This window comes from Dermacentor variabilis, chromosome 6 (genome assembly GCF_050947875.1).
Source record: "Dermacentor variabilis isolate Ectoservices chromosome 6, ASM5094787v1, whole genome shotgun sequence".
Classification (NCBI taxonomy): domain Eukaryota; kingdom Metazoa; phylum Arthropoda; class Arachnida; order Ixodida; family Ixodidae; genus Dermacentor; species Dermacentor variabilis.
Window position 1 is genome coordinate 170,340,691 of NC_134573.1, and position 20,621 is coordinate 170,361,311.

At 44.9% G+C, this 20,621-nt stretch overlaps 2 protein-coding genes across 3 annotated transcripts; one reads left to right on the forward strand and one right to left on the reverse strand.

The window, feature by feature from the left end:
* Window positions 1-1,405: 1,405 nt before the first annotated feature.
* PRL-1 (protein-tyrosine phosphatase 4A family member PRL-1) lies at window positions 1,406-18,260 on the reverse strand. Of its 2 annotated transcripts, none has more exons than XM_075696730.1 (6): window positions 18,134-18,260; window positions 14,484-14,796; window positions 10,599-10,691; window positions 7,612-7,742; window positions 3,969-4,043; window positions 1,406-2,991 (listed from the first exon to the last, which is right to left on the reverse strand). In XM_075696730.1, the coding sequence occupies exons 2-6, from the start codon at window positions 14,673-14,675 to the stop codon at window positions 2,883-2,885; spliced, it is 600 nt and encodes a 199-aa protein (XP_075552845.1). In that variant the 5' UTR covers window positions 14,676-14,796; window positions 18,134-18,260; the 3' UTR covers window positions 1,406-2,882. The 2 variants fall into 2 exon arrangements, with proteins under 2 accessions (XP_075552845.1, XP_075552846.1); XM_075696731.1 differs by lacking the exon at window positions 18,134-18,260 and adding an exon at window positions 17,724-17,930.
* A 220-nt stretch (window positions 18,261-18,480) lies between these two features.
* On the forward strand, window positions 18,481-20,621 carry LOC142585750 (transmembrane protein 267). Its single transcript, XM_075696732.1, has 2 exons — window positions 18,481-19,168; window positions 20,259-20,621. Exons 1-2 carry the CDS (start codon window positions 18,905-18,907, stop codon window positions 20,586-20,588), a joined length of 594 nt encoding a protein of 197 aa, XP_075552847.1. The 5' UTR covers window positions 18,481-18,904; the 3' UTR covers window positions 20,589-20,621.

The following is a 20,621-nucleotide window of genomic DNA, read 5'->3' on the forward strand; positions in this document are numbered from 1 at the left end:
TGATGTCTGCCCGCGAAATGCCCTCGCGTCGCGGCTCCCGATCGCGCCAGTAGCTTAGTGCTAGCGTACTAGGCGCTGCTTTGCATAACAGGCACACATTCGAGTTAAGTTTACTGAACTGGTAACTATTTCGTGTCGGAAACAAACTGCAGCGGGCAAGGAAAAAAAAAACACTGCGAGAAACCGGCCAGCCAGCGCCGCCTCCGTGCAGGGAACGTCAGAGAACGTCACATGCCAGCCGCGCTGTCATTGGCTGCGGCCAGACGACGTTGCGGTTGTCGGACGCGTCGGACGATGAAAATCTGCCCGGTTTGTCGTACGCCGGACATCCGATTCGGCGCTTCGGCACGGCAAAACACCTCGCTGCCGTTCCGGCGCATCGGACGCCGGATCGGACCGTGTGTCTCCCGCTTTAGGCAGCAGAATGCGAGCGTTTGACAGTATACAAGCAACCATTGTTGCGTCGGCGCTATCAGAGCTGTTAAAAAATTTCATTGTGGAGACTTCGACGCCTACGAGGACTGTGATGTGCCGTCGCGACGATTCAGTCTTTTTTTTTTCTAAATTCTTGGACGTTTCAATATTATTTCTCGAGTTGCGCCGCACTGTATGTTTATCGGTGTTCTCAGCGTGCGATTTCCCACTGACATGACCATATGCCACGCTTTCTTTTAATGCGCTTCTTACTGCTCCCTTTCCACTCCAGTGAACTTGCCAGTATCTATTGCATCGACAAGTTCATAGACCAAACCGTCACGACATTAGTCGGGCAGCGGACTCGGGCGAGCGTCTCGGAGCGCGTTTTCCGAACATCGCAGACCCGGCGCCGTAGCAGAAACCTTCCTCGCGTCTGTGCTTGCTGCATACCGGAGTTGTAGCCGATGACTGTTTGCCGGTTTTATGTTTCGCGAGCCAAGCTTCACGCAGCTTATTGTCCTGCGGCTACGTGTGAATAAGGCTGACACCAAGCTCTGTTGCGTACGTCCGGCACTGCGGCACCGAGCAGTAGCCTACCATGTTGCGCGCCTTCAAACGAAGCCACTACCTATTGTAGTACTTTCAAGCATTGTAAAGGAGACACTCGAAGTGGGAAAATCTCGCCACTAAATGAGGACCGCATCGTACGAGGGAATTTAAACTCGTTTTCAGCTCGCTTCGGCGCTCCCGAAGCAGCCGCTATGTCCACGTGATCCCTAAAAGGACGTCACGGCGACGCCGGCGACGCCAGCTTTTCCAGTGGTGGAGCTCGAGGCCAGTACACTTATAAATACAGAAACAAGTGAAATGGTGGTTTGTTTCCATGTTCTCAATGCAGTCCACCACTAACTCACCTCAGACCGTACGGCAGGTTGTGGCAACTATGTACCTTACTGGGACGTCTAAAGTAACGAGTACCGAGACACAGTTATCAGAAAAGATCTTTATAATCGCTGTTGAAACACTGTGAGTTAGTGTTATTTCTTTTCACAAGGGCACAATCCAAATGGATATGTAAACAACATATTTTACATGACGTTTTGCTGCTACATTAACACATTCACATCTCCGATGGCAGGCAGGCCTCCCTACACGCACGACTAGCCAGCACACCTGAGTAGTCACGTCGGCACGAATTAAAAAGGAGGAAACGTGAAACTTGCATTGAGCTAACTAAACACGACGAAGTCACAGAGAATGGCAAAATAACGATGAGGAGCAACATCAACGGCATTTTCTGTGTCACGTGGTAGAGCTTCCGAGCAATGTTTCTCGACAGAATAAATAACGAATGGCGCATCATTAAAAAAAAAGACATTTTCCGCGAGCATTAAATGTGAACAAAAGGTGCTCAAGAACGCCAATTTGAACAGTGAACTATGATTCTTGGAGCTAAAACAGTTTTTGTTGATAGTCAGGCCAAATCGTTATGCTCACCTGCCACTTGCAACACCACTATGCCAGAGTTTTGCTTCGAGAAAACAAGGATAAGAGAACGACGGCTGGCTAAATACACCTCCTTTGTTCCTTCAACTTGGGCTCGTGCATTGTGGAGTAAAAGGGGTGTATATATGTAAACTCATTGCTCATGTCTTTGCAGCCGCCAGGAGAAAGCATATTGCAAAGAAACTCGCCTAAATTAAAAAGACTAGGAAGAGGAAGAAAAAAGGGATCCCAAGATCAGCTCCAGGCACAGCTCTGAAAGGATTCCTCTCTAATGCAATAGAAACCATGCAATGATGAGGAAGAAAAAAATGAACAAAGGTGCAGATAAATTGATGACGAGCGACAAAAACTCTTGGTAAAAGCTCTGGGCACACTGGCTCTAAACTTTGACATGTTCAGGGTGAGATGGGGAAGAGAGAGGAGGTTTTTTTTCTTATATAACACAACGAGCAAGTGGGAAGATCAGCGGAGAGGTGCACAAACGAAAGACTCTAAACGACCGCCACTACTTCGCAAAACAGTCCGAACGCATGCACCCCCGCATCGACCACCACACCTAACGCTTCCGCAGAAGACACTCCCTGGTTCCTGTCACCTGGCCACTCACAAATGGACAAAAATTTGCTGCCACAAGATTAAGAACTGAGCTATCAGAAGCAGATGGAACAGTAGTGGTGGGAGGGGTGGACGTGAAAAGAAAAAAGAAGCAATGCCATCCAAGGAGTCAACCAAGGAGCGCTCTGAGAAACACTGGCTGAATGTGCAGCGACAGGGCAAAGTCGCTTGCTGCCCCTCCAACTTCCAGAGGGGGTTTGAACACTATGGTGCCGCCGCATCAAGAAGCCAAGTGCCCAGAGTCTGAAGGAAAGCGCTGGAATAAACTGCCAGGATCTAGAGGTCAGGCGGTCGCAAACACAGAAAAAATAAAATAAAGGTAGATCAGGAAGAGAGGGAAGCCTTCACTGTATGGTGCACTGCCGGTGCCCATTGCGCAGCCTCAGCCGCGACTTGGGACGGTACTTCTCCAAATAGGAGAGCTGCTTGGCATTGATGGCTCCCCGTCGCTTCCTGAAAGAGAAAGAAGAGATGAGCGAGAGCAGCATCACACATTTGACAATGACAACCATGCAACGTGTGACGAGTTTAAACTTAGGCTGAATTCTTTCTTTCTGACTCTGCCATAGGTACAAGAGTACTCAACTGTTACCTTGGGCTAGTTGGTTCATACATCCAATAAAATCTCGTAAGTACCAAGTCAGGAGTCCACTGTACAGGACAAATACAATAACCCTCCCAGCCTTTTATCAGTTTGTGTTCTTTCAGCAAGAATAGTTACTGTCAGACAACAAAATATAGAGCTGTTGAAAAAGAAATACCTGAAGCCAATTTGCGCTAGAAGTAAAGCAGCAGGAAGAATTCTTCTGTAACACTGGCAACAACATTTCTATTGGTAAACACGGAACGTTACAGCAAAGAAACCATATGGTTGTGAAGCATTTTAGCTTACGCAGTGCTACACAGGTGCACTGAAACAAATGAAGCATGGAATCACTGTTTTCATACCCTATAACTGTAGGGTCATTTCTGCAAACTTTCTACTGCACACAAACAGAAAATCTTTTAGACAAGGCTAAACTTGCAACACTGCAAAAGCAGGGCTTTTCATTAGCACCAACAATGCTAGGCCACTGTGGGGGACAACTATAACGGTACGTCCGCACAACAGGAAAAACCCAAGCAGCAAGGCAGGATGCCACGAGTGACAACTGACCAATGGGTTCAAGACCCTTTAGTGTAGCCACAAAACAGACAACGAAAAGTGAGCCATGTAGGTAACACAAACCGCAAGATGGCGAATTTTAAAGCCATTGAGACAAGTGCTCACTTTCACGAGAAGTCTCAATGTAACTCGGAAAGTCAGGTGTTGTGCGACTACTGCACCTCGCAAAACGTAGGTCAGTGCGGCAGAGTGGTCTGCTGTGCGTGAACTCCCTATGCATGCTCTTCCTGCTGGTGTGGACGTAACTTAAGAGAGTGGTACTCACTGCCTTATGAGCTCCACAGCATCCTCGTAAGTCATACCTAATTCAATAAGTGCTAATGCAACCAATACAGGTGCCCTGCAAGTAAAAAAAAACAAGCAACGGTTAGGACAGAAGTTCAATATTACATAGTATGACCTCTGAAACGTGGCACACACGCCGTTGCACTGAATGAGGCCTGGATATTGAAAGTTACTGTCCACATACACAAAATGAATTTAAAGTACGAGGTAAAGCAAGATTTTAGAGAAGCGCCCTAGGGTACCATGCGGACAGGCACACCATAAATCAATTTTTGAGCCCCACCTCAGGCATTTCACATGTGGGCAAGACATACATAGACCAAAATTATTACTTGCCACAGAAGAAAATAATTCCAAGAATATTGCAACTTGCACATATAAGGAACTGCTAGTGACATTAGGGGTTATATAAGTGTATAGAGTGAACGGCCACCTTTTTCTTATCCTCCTATGTCCGATTCATCACGTAAACAAGGTTGAGTTTCGCTAAGCTGTATAATTTTTGCCTAGTCCCTTGACTCCAGACGTCTGTGGCAAGTCTCCTGAGATCCACCTACCATGTCGTAACACCATGCACGCTGCAGCCCTTCATTGTTCAGGCTTCACACTATTTTCTTAATTCACTCGTGTGATGATCCAGCACGTATGCATAAATCAATACGCAAAATTAGGCAGTTTTATGTGCATACACCTAGGTATTTCTTACCCCACATCGTCCAATGTATCATTTTTCATATGGCGAGTTTCACATCTCAAAATGCTGATTTATGTGCAGGAAACTTCACACAAAACCCATAGTTTCAGACACAATGAAGTCAAGTTTCAGTTTTGGGCAGCTCATAAAGACCATAATTACTATACCAATTTTTGAGAGTCATTTTCTCTGGTGCAGGAGGTGTCAGGGCTTTGCAAGGTTAAACCCCGCTTGTTACACACTGTGTTCACAGTTATTTTTCACAGATGAAGGCCCATGTCGAAAACAAATCAAATGAAGGACCAGAACCCAACACTAGTCACACAAAGGTCAGCTGTGCTGCCCCTTTTAGATAACGCCGTATTTACTCGCATAATGACCACTTTTTTTTCCTCTAAAAACTGTCGCTAACTTGGGGGTGCAAACATGATGCAGGATAAAATTTCCAGGAAAAGAAAATACGAGCGCTGAGAATTTAAGCAACCTGCAGGTTGGAGTTCTAATGATGGCTAACGTGACCATAACAAAAACATCAAGTTGGAGAAGGCTTACTTTTGTCAAAAACACACACGACTTGTATGCACTACATGAATTACACCTAGCCCTTTTATGTATCTCTTCTATTCAACCACGGACTTTACTCTGAGTTAAGTCCACACTGCCGTTGTTGAGAGCTTGCTCATTGGAGGCCGCATTTTCATCACTAGAGGCATCATTATATTGTCTCATACAAAGCAACCTTCAGTCACGTTCAGCGAGTGCGATATCCCAGTCTTCTTGAAACTCCACAACCACCCTGCCGGAGATTCTGCTCCATGCTTCCCGGAGCAAAGTAACGCCTAGCATCAGATCATGCTGGCCCACAGCCATCCACTCTAGATACAGCATTTGTACTTTGTCCTTGAACAGCTTATTCAAGGACATGTCGAGAAGCTGTAGCAGTGATGCGAGGATGTTGGTGCATACCTCCTTCAGCTTTGTGCCAAGGCTATCCACAAGGTGGCCATGAAAGCTGTCCACCACGAGGAGTGAGGGAAGTGGAAGCGCTCCCGGTCTTCATCTCCAAAACATCTTTACTGACCTTTTCGCAAAGCTGTTTGTTCTATAGAAACTAGATCGCACGAAACCATTATCGCTTCCACCTTGCTTCTGTGCAATCAGCTGTCGGAAATGCAACCGACTTTTCGCTAACACACTATGCTCTATCATGCTGGATTGAAGACGTGTGCAGTAGTTGGTATGCAAAAATCATGACTGGCACATTAAGGAATGGAATGAATCTGTGAAGCCAATTTTGTCGACTGTTGCTGCAGCTGTCTGTACGTGTTACTGGCACTTCCAAATATGCGGTTTCCTTAGAGGGTACAGAAATCTGCTCAGCTGCCAGCGTTGTATCACTAACTTTCAAAGAAAGTGCTTCAGCCTTGGAACGTCGACAAGAGTGAGCACCGCTTGTTTAACAATCACAAAGGGTGTAGCGCTGCTTCCTGTTATAGTACATTTTGCACACAATATCTACACACATCTACCCTAACTGACACGGAATCTTACGCCCACCCTATTGCAAACATGTCAATAAGTGAATGGGTGCACACTTGAATATATGAACACCATATAAGCACAATAAATGACGGACTACACCGATAGCATAGAATGGTCAAAGCTGAATTTTTCGTGACTGTCCACAAGAGTAAGAGAGTCACTAGTAGTAATACATCTTTGCTACAAGGTATTACAATGTGCAAAACGGCTATGTTTCAAGCCTTGCGTGCAACAAAAACAAATCTATCAGAACTGAGCACATCCACGAGTGATTAGGCAGAAATAATCAGATAGTGACCGCACCAAGGAAATTTACTGAGTCAGAAATGTGACAAGCTGCTGTTTCAAAATATTTGCGAAGTACGAAGAGCAAAATGCATACATCACAGGCCTCGCCTTGTTTTCTTTCTCCTTGCTTTTTTTTTTTTTTTGGCACAACGCACTTCTGCTGACAGCGTCGCGTGCGAGCTGTTGTCTCGTTCGCACAGCAAAAGATTTTGCGTGCTGTGCACAAGGACACATGACTAGTGGTATAATTCAGTGCTACACGAATACTGAGGCAGAACAAGTAGATTGCCAAGCATGATTGCGCGCTGCAACACGGTAGAAAATGGCATAGTTTCGGTACATGCGCACGTGATTGCACGACCGCGAGAACAAGCAGACAAAGCAGAAGGACATCTCCCTTGCATCAGTGTGAAGTAAAATAAAAGACACAGACATTCCATTTGTGTGTTTTATTATTTCTCGAAACTTCAATTCATCAATTTAAGCAACAGATCACACAAATAACAAATGATGCCGTGAATAACTCACGTTTCACCATGAGCGACATCACACTGCGGACTCGAGTACGTAGACGCACGGATGCGAGTATGTCATCCTCCGGCTTGAAGCACGGCGGTCACGAGGAGAAGAAAAAACGGCGTTCGGTTTGAAATTTCAGATCTTTCTGCGATGCGTAGCGATGTAATACTTTGCAGACACGATCGTTATCATGCAATGTATCCTCTGCGCTTGTCAGCTCAAAAGGGCCAGACCTGGCGAGGGGCCCTTTAAGCCTATGTTCATTCCCGAGTGGTTTGCCAGCTGTTCACCAGTTTGTTTTAGGGCCACTTTGGTTGCTATGGTGTGTGCAGTCGGTTTGGTGAGTCTTGAGTCATTTACGTAGTGCTCAATTGATGGCACTTGGCCTTCAAGCTCAATTATCAACAGCGGGACCCAGCAGACCACCGTCCCGGTGGCAATTTCGGGGTGTGATCATTAAGTGGGAAAAGAAAACGAGAGAGAGAAAGATCTAGAAGACAAATTCCAGGGGTGTGGTCATTATGCGAGTATGATGCTTCGTATATGCAAGTAAATACGGTGTATTGTCTCATGTGCTTACCTGCCCAGGCCGGCAACGCAGTGTACAGCTATGCAGCAGTCCGGGTCCTCCTTGAAGCGTTTCCTGAGCAACTGGAACCACTCGTCCACAATACGTGCTGGGGGTGGGGACCCATCATCAAACTGCCAGTCCTGCAAGACAAACACAGCAATGTCCCTCAACAGGTTTCTCAATTATCAAGTGTATGAGACTCGTGAAACTTCAGGAAGAACAAAAAATGTGGCACCCATCCCACGGTTGAGGCTGTTCTGACAAATTGTAAACCCACAGACACTCAAGAGATGCAACCCCTAAAACAAATGTGGAGGATCAAACTTGAATTATGATGGCTGCGTTTAGCATAGTGGCATCAGCAGACCAAACTTGAAGTTGAACAGTGTTGCAGTAAACACTGGCAAACAAGCTAGAAATTGTACTCTGGGATTCAATAACTAGTAGCTCCAGAGCAATGTGCCTTCTGTGGCCACCTGGCTGACATGTGTTCTCATGTCATTCTCATGTGCTAGAGAGAGAGAGAGAGAGAGAGAGAGAGAGAGAGAGAGAGAGAGAGAGAGAGAGAGAGAGAGAGAGAGAGAGAGAGAGAGAGAGAGCTTGGACACACCCATAAGGCTAGTATAATAAACTTCTCGGGCAAGATGGCGCTCTGTGTGTGTGTGCGGGCGCTTCTACCTTGCATGAGTCTTTTTAGAGCCCTAAAATCACGCTCTTACACTAGAATATTAAGTTTGTACAATTATCCCGTTCCACACTGACAGGTTATTTGAGCATTTAAATAAATTTCTGCATGAAATTCTGCATCGCGTGAGTTGCTGTTAAGATTTGCGCACTTGAGGCCAAATAAATAAACCGCATACTTTTGCCAATGGCTGTAGTGCAAATAATTCACAAACTTCAACATTACCTTGACTAGTTACATTTCTTGTCATTCCAGGTTATATTCAACGCACACTGTTATAGAAGTCTCAAGAAAGTCTTCTCAAGCTTAGCACATTTGACAGTGTATTTCTCCAATTTCCTTAAAGGGGCCCTGGAACCACTTCTTATCGAAGTGGACAAATGCATTTGAAAATAAAATAGGCTATTTCAGAAATAATTTGCAGCAAAAAGTACTTAAATGCGTTCAGCAGAAATGGGTTTATTGGCAATCAAACATGGCCTTTCAAACTCCTACTTCAATACCTTCCACTGCAAAGGCTACAGTGGAGCAGGGCGTGCCCAAAACACTCCACCTGATGAACCATGGCGTGCAGTTCAAATTTGATTTTGGATGTTAACGTAGGCGCCAGTATCGATTTTGGCACCTACAACGCACCAAATGTAAACCAAATGCAGTTGTCCTCTGCGAGCTGCAGTGCGGTTAGCCAGAGGATTCACTGCAGCAACCTGCATTGGCTGCGGTATATACGCTACGTAGCAGACTGCAGCTATACACAACTGTAGTGTGTATGCACGCTGGTACTCATACACTCCAGCTAGACTGAGCCATGTGGTGTGGACTGGCCTTGTCCTTCACCAGCTTGACTGACTGATAGTACCCACTTTCAACTGGTGCATCTTGAAGTCCTATCAATAAGTCTGCCAAGGCATTTAAACAGGAGGGGCCAGGACGTGCTGGCAAGTGTGCGTGTGGTCCAACCTCAAGTTTTATGTGGCTTGAGGCTTGTTGAACATTCACAACTAGTCGAAATCAGTGAGAGCAATGACACCGCTAAGCAGGGAGGTCAAAGCTTAATTCCTACGCGGGCAGCCGAGCAGGAGCAGATGATAGTTGGCATCTTCTGGAAGTAAGCCATTATCAAAATTCGAAAGCAGATTTTCACTTACTTCAACCTGTTTATTGAACTTCGTCAATAAATATACACAGGAACAGTAGGAAGAAGCACACTGGTTCAAACACTTTTCTTGATCGACATCAGCTATTCGCCAATAGCAGCCGCACATGGGCATCTGCTACATTACAAAATAAAGCGTCCAGAAAAGGGTGAAGAGCAGGCTTCTGTTGACAAGAACGCGCCTGAGAGAAAGATGACTTCGCGCTCTGCTTGCGAGCTCCACGCATCGCGCATGGCTGCAAAACTTGGCAAAGATGTCCACAACAGCGGGTGCTATCCACGGATTACCGCATTTTAATTACTCGAACATAATGCGCACTTTTTTCCTGATAAAATGAGTAAGAATTGCACACGCTTTAAAATCGAGCACGAGCCTAAATCTGTGTTTCGATATTGCCATTGGTGTTTCAATATGGCCGCCCCGTACGCGATGCCGAAAGTCTACATGTCTAGGCGCACCGCACTGTGCTCTCGTCACTTAGTTCCATGTTGAAGCGAGAGGCCACACAAACGTCAATTCGCTCGCTCCTGCTACTTCACTTTCTCACTCCAGCATTCTGATAGAGTTTTCGTGGTCATTGAGTGAGACGTGTTCATCTTTACTTATGTGCGCGTTACACCACGCTTGTTAGTTTAATAAGTGTATGTTGAAGAGTTCATACAGCCGATAAAGCTACTATCCAACTTTTCATATAGCTGTCTAGTAATTTGCTATCGCAATCTATGCTTCGCATTTTGGGAAAAATTGACTTTTTTATTTATCGCAACTGCAGTGCATTGGGACTAAATCTTTTTCCAAATGAGAGAAAGGTGTATTTCTGTATGAAATAATGAAGTGTGTGGTACTGTAAAGGACTTTTCTTCTTTTAGGTCACGGCAAACAAGTGCGAGTTACAACTGAGGGTATTTTTTTCCCCTCCCTTTTTTTGGTCATGGAAAATGGGTGCTCATTAGAATCGAGGGTGCATCAGAATCGAACAAATACGGTATGTTTCTTCACGAAGCACGAGGGGTGGTTAGGGGCCCCTTTAATTTGAATTCATGAGATTTTGTTAAGAACTGTGCTTTGAAGACTTTATAAAGAGACAACTAAAGTGAATGTAATGTCTCAACAAGAGACCTTTGAGGAAATAAATAAATACCAATACAACTTACCCACACGTTAATGCCTTCCTTCTCAAGCAAATCCTTCTGATAAGTGGCTTCGCATACCCTGACAACATCCTTGACATTCCTTTTCTTGAATTCCTACAATTAAACACACAGAAAGGTGCAAGTATAAAAGAAGGGCATACACAAATGGCGAGTCCAACAACTAGTAAAACGGTCCGTTAATCCATCACCATATTGGCTGACTGGGACGACAACAGCCAGTTTCTGTTTTGGGGAGTGAATTAAGCAATCAGAGAGTTGAAAATAACGCTAATGCAACCTTTGGTAGCGATAACTTTGTTAATATGCAGCTGGCAAGAACACAACATAATATACTGAATGGTGGCATGTACAAACCAGCAAATACAAATTTGAGTCCTCTTACTTGTGCTACCACCAACAGAAGAATGTGTTGCTGCAGTATATGCTGCCTAAAATGCATTTCAGTCACTTATATTTTTCTTTCTTTCCCGAAAGGCGATAAAAAATATTATGCCTCCTTCGCACGACTGCACGATAAAAGGCAGGCAATAACCAAGCAGAATTTAGACAATTTGGCAGAAAGCACGGCAGCAGATCGGACAATGTATTGGCTTGTGTGTCTATGTAGCATTCAGTGAAAACCAATAACACTTCCTTTAAGTGTGGTACCCACTGCAGTGCGGTGCCGATAATTCTATGCAATTTGCATGCAGCGCAATGCCTAATTAGACGTGAAACCGTCCTTGTGCAGGGACGCTAAAAGGTATGAGTGCTGCGTGTTTGCTGGGAGACTTATGAAGACTGTTATCCAGTGTTATGCCGCCAAAGCTGACTGCTGCCAGAAAGCTTCCAATTGCTGTAGCAAACATCACTTGAAGCTCACCGTGGCATCAAAACTAATTTGTCGACAAAATATAGTTGCAAGGATGGATAACAATTGTTTCAATAAAATGTTGCACCAGTCAAAATTGTTTTTTTCAAACACACCACGTTTGTCATTCTATACACATATGGCGCAACGATGATGTGCACAACAACACACTACAGTGTGGGCACACCGAACATGTACTTAGAAGGTAAATGTCAGCTATGAGAGGTGTCCTACGATTCCTGCAGCTTCATCTCCCTCCAACTTGACTCACAACAACCTTTAGCGGCTAAGTGTAGCCTGTATATCACATAGAATTGGCAGACGTGACAATCATAGAGAGCCTATGCGAGACATCAAAACAGCAACTTTGACTACATGAAATAGTACCCCGCATTACTAAGCATGGTATGCATCTTGTTTGCTACATTGTTTTTACGCAACCAAAGTCTGCATAGTGCAGAGGTTCAGACGAAACAGAAAAATAAAGTGGCACCTTCGGTTTGCCGATGACATTGTTCTATTCAGCAACAATGCAGACAAGTTGCAACAAATGATTGAGGACCTTAACAGACAGAGTGTAAGAGTGGGGTTGAGGATTAATACGCAGAAGACACAGATAATGATGGATAGCCGGGCAAGGGAACAAGAGTTCAGGATCGCCAGTCAGCCTCTAGAGTCTGAAGGAGTATGTTCACCTAGGTCAATCACAGGGAACCCTGATCATGAGAAGGAAATTCATAGAATAATAATAAAAAAAAATGTGTTGGATCGCATACGGCAGACATTGTCAGCTCCTGACTGGAAGCTTACCATCATCATTGAAAAGGAAGGTGTAAAATCAGTGCATTTTACCAGTGCTGACATATGGGGCAGAAACTTGGAGACTAACAAAGACGCTTGAGAACAAGTTAAGGACCCTACAAAGAGCAATGGAACGAAGACTGCTAGGCATAAGGTTAAGAGACAGAATGGAGCAGTTTCGATCAGAGAGCAAGCGGGTATAGACGGTATTCTAATTGACATCAAGAGAAAAAATGGAGCTGGGCAGGTTATGTAATGTGCCGGTTAGATAACCGTTGGACCATTAGGGTTACGGAATGGGTTCCAAGAGAAGAAAAATGCAGTCAAGGACGGCAGAAGACTAGGTGGAGCGATGAAATTAGGAAATTTGCGGGCGCTAGTTGGAATCGGCTGGCGCAGGACAGGGGTAATTGGAGATCGCAGGGAGAGGCCTTCGTCCTGCAGTGGACATCAAACAGGCTGATGATGATGATTATGAGGTCTAAGGTCGCAAAGTGGCACTGCACGGATGCTATAGTGAATGGTCCAGACTTGGAAGGTTTTTATAACACACATTAAAACTTTAACTGTTGAGATTTGATCATGCGATGTGCTTAGCGGCAGAGCTCTACAGCCACCAAGTAACCATTACTAACAGGTAGATAACCATGCAGGCAGTAAACGAAATGGTTCTTGTGCAGAAAGCTTGCCCTTGGATGTCGTCATTTCCCAGAATAGTTTTTTGTGTGAACTTTAGCAAAGAATGTGAGCAGCCTGGTTCCTTTCACACCACAGGCTGGCTAGAATAAGGGCGCCTCTCTTTAGAGGCTTGCATAGTACAATAAAACCTTGTTAATTAAGATTTTATGGGACCAGAAAAAAAATGTATGAATCAACCAAATGTCAAGTTATAACAATAAACAAATGTTTGCTACACGAACCTTCCTTATTCACTAAATAAATCGACAACTGTAGTTTTTATTTTGCAGGAAAGCTGCAGTTCTCGTCATCTCTTGAATGATTAGTGCTCGCAGTGCAAGAGCGGGTCTTTATCCGAGTAGACATTGTTTTTGCTACTACGCGCACATCCAGATTTTTCCAGCAGTTGGCTGGCCAGGAACAGATTGCCTGTTCATTGCAACACAGCTGGTGGGTTTGTCACCAGGGTGCGCCTGCAGTAGAATTGCGCTTTATCCTTGACATCTTTTGCTATGTTTGTAACATGGGCACCTTGCACAGAGTCAGTACGGAAATAATGGTCGTCACAACCACTGCAGGTGAATCTGTGGTCACTATTGACACGATCCTGGAAAGCGACCCTGAAGTTCTGAAGGCACAAGGCCACACAGGTCATATGCGGCGGTAAACAACATAAATAAGCAAAGCGTTTTGGCATTCCTGTCATTCCCATATAGTGCCAACTGATGAATATTGTGACGCAGAATCCACCGGTTAGTTTTCGTTTAATGCTACCGCCACTTTTGCGGGTCGTCCGAATTAACCGATGCACAGCTAAATACGTACAAATTAAAGAGTTTGATGAACCAAAGAGTACAAATTATATGACTTCCCAAATTAAAGAGGGTTGAATTAATAAGGCTTTACTGTATTGGAATATGCACGTTCCTCTGCAGAGCAGCAACCAGCAATGCCTTCATGTCCCTCTCCACTGCATGGTGGCTGCACTAAGTTGGCCATCAGCCATGTCATGCTGTGTGCACCAGTTACCCACTCATACACCATGCAAACAGTGGAGTGCCGATGGTTCCTGTCCACTTTGGGAGTAGTTCAGTTCAGCAGAGATGGTTATGGAAGCGACATCTAGAGGTACCTGCCCATTTTTGTAGCCGCTCCACCCACCCACAGCATTTCTGCCCAATCAGCCCATCTGATGCTATGTTTGTCTGATCACAATCTATGACATATCAACTGTCTCGTGTGACATATGGCTAACTTGTGCATGCCTCGCTGTGTTCTTGAATTTAGTTTCACGTGAGCCTTTAACCGCCACACTGTTGCGTGCTTCAACCCATGAAAGAAACGGCATGAAATTCCCTGCAAAGCAGTTACTTGGATAGTTTCAAATAGTATGAACCTAGTTGAGCGAGGTGGCAATGGTGTAAAGAGAGTGCAGTCTGAATGACTGAATGCCATGCGATTAGGTTAAATCATGCTGAAGAAGATGTTAGTTTTGATCCAAGCAGAGCGCTGCCCGTTTGACTGAGCAGAATGCACAAAGTGGCCGATAGACCAACCTCCAGGAAGGCTGGCACGGTGGCGTCAGTGGGGCGGTCCGTGATGAGAAAGCGCATGTTCTTGAAGTCGATCTCGGAAGGTCCCGGCCGCATGGCTGCCGCCTTGTGCCTCATGGCTGGTGCGGACATGGCACAGCGGCGCAGCACTGCACAGTCAGCCAGACCGCTTACCCCATAGGGCACACAGCACATAGGCAGAGGGCCGCCAGTCCCCTTATTTGTGCTGTGCCAGGCAGTACTCGCCGCTCGAGCCAAGCACTACCTCCATCCAAGCACGGCTGCCGCTGCTGCTGCCCTGTACGCCTGCTGTCGCCTGAAAGGAGACCAACTCCCAGCTCTCGACATTCGAACAAGCACCCACACACTCCATTCACACCAAGAGTTTGTTGAAAAGTTTTCACTGAAGTAATAAATTTTGTGAAATATGCAGTCAGACTAGGCAGCATTGTGCAGAGAGGTCAGTAAGGTCCAAAGTTCTTTTGATTTGCGAAGCACTAGATTGGAATGAATAATTAGATAGAACAAAGCGTGCAGAACAATTCTGATGCGATTCAAGAGATGTGATTAGAGATTTAGTTTGGGGATCTCAGAGAGAAGAGGCTATTCAACTTTGGGTCAGACTAGGGTTTTGTACAGAAGCAGTTTCATGGATACTGGTGCTTAGGAAACACTGCAGCAATGAAAGCCAAGCATGTTATTGGTGTTGTTAATGTGTTCAACATGCAATTTCTAGGAAAGATTTGTGGTGTGAATGCCTAGGTATTTGTACAAAGTCACCCAAGTTAGAAGGGAACCATTAACGCTATAAAAATGGAAATTAGAATCGACAGGTCATATTATTCTCATTGATATACATTTGTGAGTAGTCAGTTTCATTGTCGAAACGATTCCTGCAAATGTGCAAGTCGCAACCCCACTCAGTGAAACTGCTGTAAAATTGTTGCATTGAAATGCCCCCCACAAAACTTTTGTGCAGTGCAGGAACAAGGAAAAATTACTGGCTCTATATAGAAATGTAGCATTCCATCTAATATATAAGCACTGTTAACACTACATGATTTCAAAGCACAAAGAAAGCAGAGATATCACACTTCAATTGTCTTTTTTAAAGAAACAACCTGAATTTAGAATTATACAACACTGGACAGGTACTTTATTACTTTTTGTTTGAGTGGACTTGTTTTTCTAAATATACCTAAACTAGTGAATTACTGAAGTACGTAGTTTTTTAGCAAAACTGAAATTTGCTGTAAAGAAATTGCAGTTGATTGTCCCAAAACTACAAAGTTGGCTACGTGCGACGGCATGGTGGAGGGCTCCGGATTAATTTTGACCACCTGTGGCTCTTTAATGTACACCTAAAGCACAGTACAAGAGCATTTTTGCATTTCGCCCCCATCGAAACAAAATCGTGAATCGAACCCTCGACCTTGTGCCCAGCAGTGCAATGCCGTAGCCACTGAACTGCTGCAACATGTATAACTTGCTGCAAGGAAATCCAGTACAAGTGAAAGTGTACACGCTGCAGTTTAAAGAAAATGCACTGCAAGGCTTTACTGTTTTTCATACACTGCAAACTGAAACTGGATTTGACACTACCTCTGCATTTGCATCGATCAAGAAGCTACATCAATACGAGTGCGCAAGTCACTGACCAAGAAGCTAAATCTGCTTATGAAGAACATTTCATGATAAATATGTGTTTAGAAATCATTCAAAATGTTTAAGAAGCAAGAATGATTCCTATGTCGTTTCTAAAAAATTTGTCCCAAAAGCACACGCTATGATTAGAGGTAACGGGAAACAGCAAGCACTGGCTGCTAGTGCACACTATGACCAATTTTCGCCATCACTTAGACACATTTCACCCACAATATTTTTAAAGTGTGCTCCAAGATTCCACACAAACATGGCACCATTGGAAGTTAGGCCTTACAGGCAACAAATCAGTGCTAAAGAAAAGAAGAAATTTCTGCCTGTATTTTTCACAGAGTGACAATGTTTATGCCCCATTACCGCGCGACTACCTGAACAAAAGGAACTCCAAATATTTATGTAAATGTTATAGAATCGCACAAGAAGCCTCTCCAAAGCATGGACAAAACCCGATGTATACAAGCTTCCCACATTTCAATCCTCAAACATGCCGTTTCACAGGTTGCTTTGAAGGTTTGGGCCACACTGTGCCAGTGCCGGCATTTGAGCTTCTTTTAACATCTTTCACATTTAAGAATAATACCAGCAAAACAGACGACAAAGCGACTCAAGGTTACCATACCCTACACCCTCAAATACCCTAGCATTAATATCACCACTGGTGTACACACTTAACACATGAATCGAAGTATTCAACTGTTGCAGACTTCTGTCCTGGAGCATTGCCAACTTTTGGCTACTCGTGAAGCAGCAGCAGCGAAAAATAGAAATGCAGGTTACTTTCTGCGGCCAAGAATGCCGAGCACACACTGGTCTGCCTCCATTACCCGGCAATGCAGAAAAGTTATTTTTCTTTTTCCAGTTAATCACGCATGAACAGAAAGAGCCTCCGTACGCCTGGGGGCTTAAATTGCAATCACAGCTGTCATGCCACTGAGATTTGGGACAAGCTGGTACTGCGAATGCGATCTTGGGAGGGCAGATACTGACAACAGGCTCCGGCGTGTTCTGGACAAGTCGAAAACAGGGCAGCCGAGGGGGGAAAGATTACGCGATAAGAATCGAAACGGCCATTTTTTTTTTTATTTTTATCAGCACGCGCATAATAAACTGACGCGGGATTTTTCTGCGAATTGACCGATACAAATATACAATGACTCAGTGGGAGGTTCTGCGTACTCGAAACGAAGATAATAAAATGAAATATGAAACAGGCAAGGGTCAAGAAAATAAGAGTGGGCATTTTCGTGAGAAGTGGGGTTCGTGACTGATAAAACGCCGAGGCTCTCTGGCTGTCAGACAAAGCGACACTGACAAGGAATGCACAGGAGGCGTACAGCAAACTTGTTCAGCTCTCGAACAGTGTGTAAGAAACATGAGTTATGGTTTACAGCTACCTATGCACCAGAAACACAGCCCATTTAGTTTAAGGCGTAGCCGGCTGTCTCCTTTCATGCAGGAAAGTAGCAGAAGGTATCAGGCCATGAGCTGAAACTTAGTCGGAACTAGAGAAAACGCCCGCTATGACGAGCTTTGAAATGACGTTGCGAAATTCTGGAACAGTGAAGTCGAAACTGCGCGTACCTGCGACGTAATGCGGGCTCTTGTTCGGTGCACATAACGGTGGACGACTAACAGCGTTGTCAAAAGGCAAAGCCACAAACTTCAGGCGGCGGCACCAGAAATGCTACCAAATGAATCCAGTACTGGTTGCTGCGCACTGCGCCGCACTTTCGCGACTCGTAAACAAGACGATACGCACATAGGCCTGGCGGCTTCTTCAAGAGATGCGCATCAAATCACACAATCGTCAACCGTTTGTCGGCAAGTGCCAAAAATACATTATTTCAGGCGCATCGTTCACTAGGCCTAGCTCTCAATGACGAAACGGTGACGCGCTGCCTCGGCACCCACCAGACCTTGGTTTGCTGTACTGGTTACATTCCCATGTCCAAGTTGCGCGAACTCCAACTGATTCAACAAGTTATACTTACTGCTGCGTCGCTTTTCATTGAAGCCAGAATGTGTCGGATATTTCCAGCACACGCTACACATCAAAATATCAAGACGAAGCACATGGTTGCCGCCGGCGGTTGACACACGGCTAGAGGACAGGCCGAAAGAAAATGCGCTGAAAAATGCATTCGAGGTGATATTGTTAAATTAATTTTATTCTAAAAAACAGATACAGGTAAAGGTTGGTAAATTACTATCGATAACTGTGGCGAGAGAGGCTATAAAGAAGTTAAGAGTTTACTCTGAAAAAACTTTATGCTCATAAACAACGAAACCAAAACTAGAGTGTACTAGAACCAAAACTGCCTTTGGAGAATGCCTCCGTTTGGCACCTTAAATAGAGAAAGAAACGAAACGTAAACGCACGGTGTACAATCATTTGTGTTTCATATCAATTTAGACAGCACGAAAAACTTAATGCGCACATACAAATTTTGTTGATGCTTGGGAGTACAGGGGTGCTAGCTTACCACATAAATGTCAACGCGTCGCTAGCGTCACCGCTGCAGGCTGGTGCTTTCGAGTTAGGCACTTTCGTTCGTGCGCGCGTTCACACAATAGTGATATAACGAAGTCTTCCGCCCACTGCATTTACTTCCTCGTTCTGCGTTTGCAAAATGCGCGAACCTCCAGACTGATCTTATAACTATGCAAGGGCGCGTGCCAGATCACTCGTGCTTTGGGCCAGCGTAACAGGCAGTCAGCACACATGTTTACACTGTGCGTATACGTTTCAGCAAAACTTCGTAATGGTGGCTTTCTACTTGCTGGGAGCTGCACTGACGATTGCCATATCGACCGCAGGAGATTGCATCACGGATCTGAGTAGGCTTCCTTGGCTTCGCGCGCTAGCCGACAATGCGACGCACGGTTTGATCGCATTGCTATGCTGGATAATGGTTTCGGGTCGGCCGCTGCAAAAGGCAAGCATGCAAGACAGCCTGCTCTGCGGCTTTTTTGGCTGTGCCATCGATGTTGATCACTTTCTGGCCGCAAGATCTCTGAAAATAGAGGTAATGGAGCATTTTGGTTCCGTAGCAGTGCACCTATAATGTAGAGAAAGCACGTTCTGCTATGCGTCATGCTTGGTTACGTAGAGGCAATGATTTAATAAGAGCCGGAGCACAGGGCACCAAAATTTAGTCCGGAAATTCCTCAGTACTGACACAAACGCTACTGGCGTGTGGCACTGTGGGATTGATGTATAAAAGTAGCTCTTTCATCTATAAAGGAACGGAGCCTTAACTGCTACCACGTTTAGAATGCCACTTCTATGAGGCTTTTCCTACCTTTATTATTAGCGGTGCGATTGAGTAACTGATGTCAAACATTTTCTGCACCACATATTTGAATGTTTAGACACTATGTATATTCACATCTCCGCATGGCCGATAACTGCAGTGTTTTGTCAAGCGAAACCTCCTCAAGGCAATACTTCAAGTGATATTACCTCTTTTCTCACAAATGCCACTTTAGTGATGCTTGCCTGCAGGAATAGAGGCATTGCCAAACGAAAGGACAAAAACAAAATGGACAATGTGAAGTCAGCATGCCAGTGACTGTAGAAACCTTGCTCAAATTGTCTGGCCTCCAGTGACTGGCATGCAGACTTCAGCAAGTGGAGTCAAGATGACTGTCATTAGAGAGTCTTACTGCACTTCCTGCACGGTGCGGGGTTACATTCACAAGGTTCTTTTTTTTTTTTTTAATGTGCGGTAACAGTGCTCCTTGAAATAAAAAAATTTTAAATATACTCAGCGACAGCCCTAACAATTTAGCACAAGCTCCACCCACAAAACAGCACCATACTTGCAGTCTGTGCTGTCATTCTTCAAAACAGGTGCTCCGATATTGCATGCTTGCTACTGTTACAGTGTCTGGGGAAATGAGTATGTAATTGGCGTCTGTAAAAATTTCTTAACTTGGAAAGCGAGGCATTTGCCTCTGCATTCTTAGTTTTTCACTAACTGTGGTGGAGACGAAAACTCTGTCAATCTCCTCGCTAAAGTGCGCTCTATTCTGCACGCAATAAGTAGTCAATGTCTAGCACCTGCTGCTTGCAGTGCCAGAGCCTGTCAGAATTGATGTATTGATCTTTTTCAGAGTGCCACAGGCTTGAAGACCAGACCGTTTCTACACTGCAGCTCAGTTGTGCTTGCAAGCTTGTCAGTTATTGCACTTTTGGGAAAGCTATCGGGACTGGCACAGGTCTACAAAGTAGCGCTGATCGCTTTAGCGGCAGTGGCATCGCATCATCTAAGAGACTCTATACGGAGGGGCTTGTGGCTGTGGCCCTTTGGCAGTACGAGCCCTCTGAAGTTGTACATCTACTACCTTGGACTTGCATGCACAGTGTTAATTGCGATGGCGGCCATGAAGCACATCCCTCAACAGAGAAGCACTGCTGACGTACCTCTAGTGAGGATTGTGTAACCTGTTTCATTCAAATAAAAGCCACAAAACCAG

Coding starts and splice junctions, on each gene's coding strand:
- LOC142585750 (XM_075696732.1), top strand. CDS start 18,905: ATGGTGGCTTTCTACTTGCTGGGAGCTGCACTGACGATTGCCATATCG. Junction 19,169..20,258: donor CAAGATCTCTGAAAATAGAG/GTAATGGAGCAT, acceptor GATCTTTTTCAG/AGTGCCACAGGCTTGAAGAC.
- PRL-1 (XM_075696730.1), bottom strand. CDS start 14,675: ATGTGCTGTGTGCCCTATGGGGTAAGCGGTCTGGCTGACTGTGCAGTG. Junction 7,743..10,598: donor AGGAAGGCATTAACGTGTGG/GTAAGTTGTATT, acceptor TTTGTCTTGCAG/GACTGGCAGTTTGATGATGG. Junction 2,992..3,968: donor GCTGTGGAGCTCATAAGGCA/GTGAGTACCACT, acceptor TTTCTCTTTCAG/GAAGCGACGGGGAGCCATCA.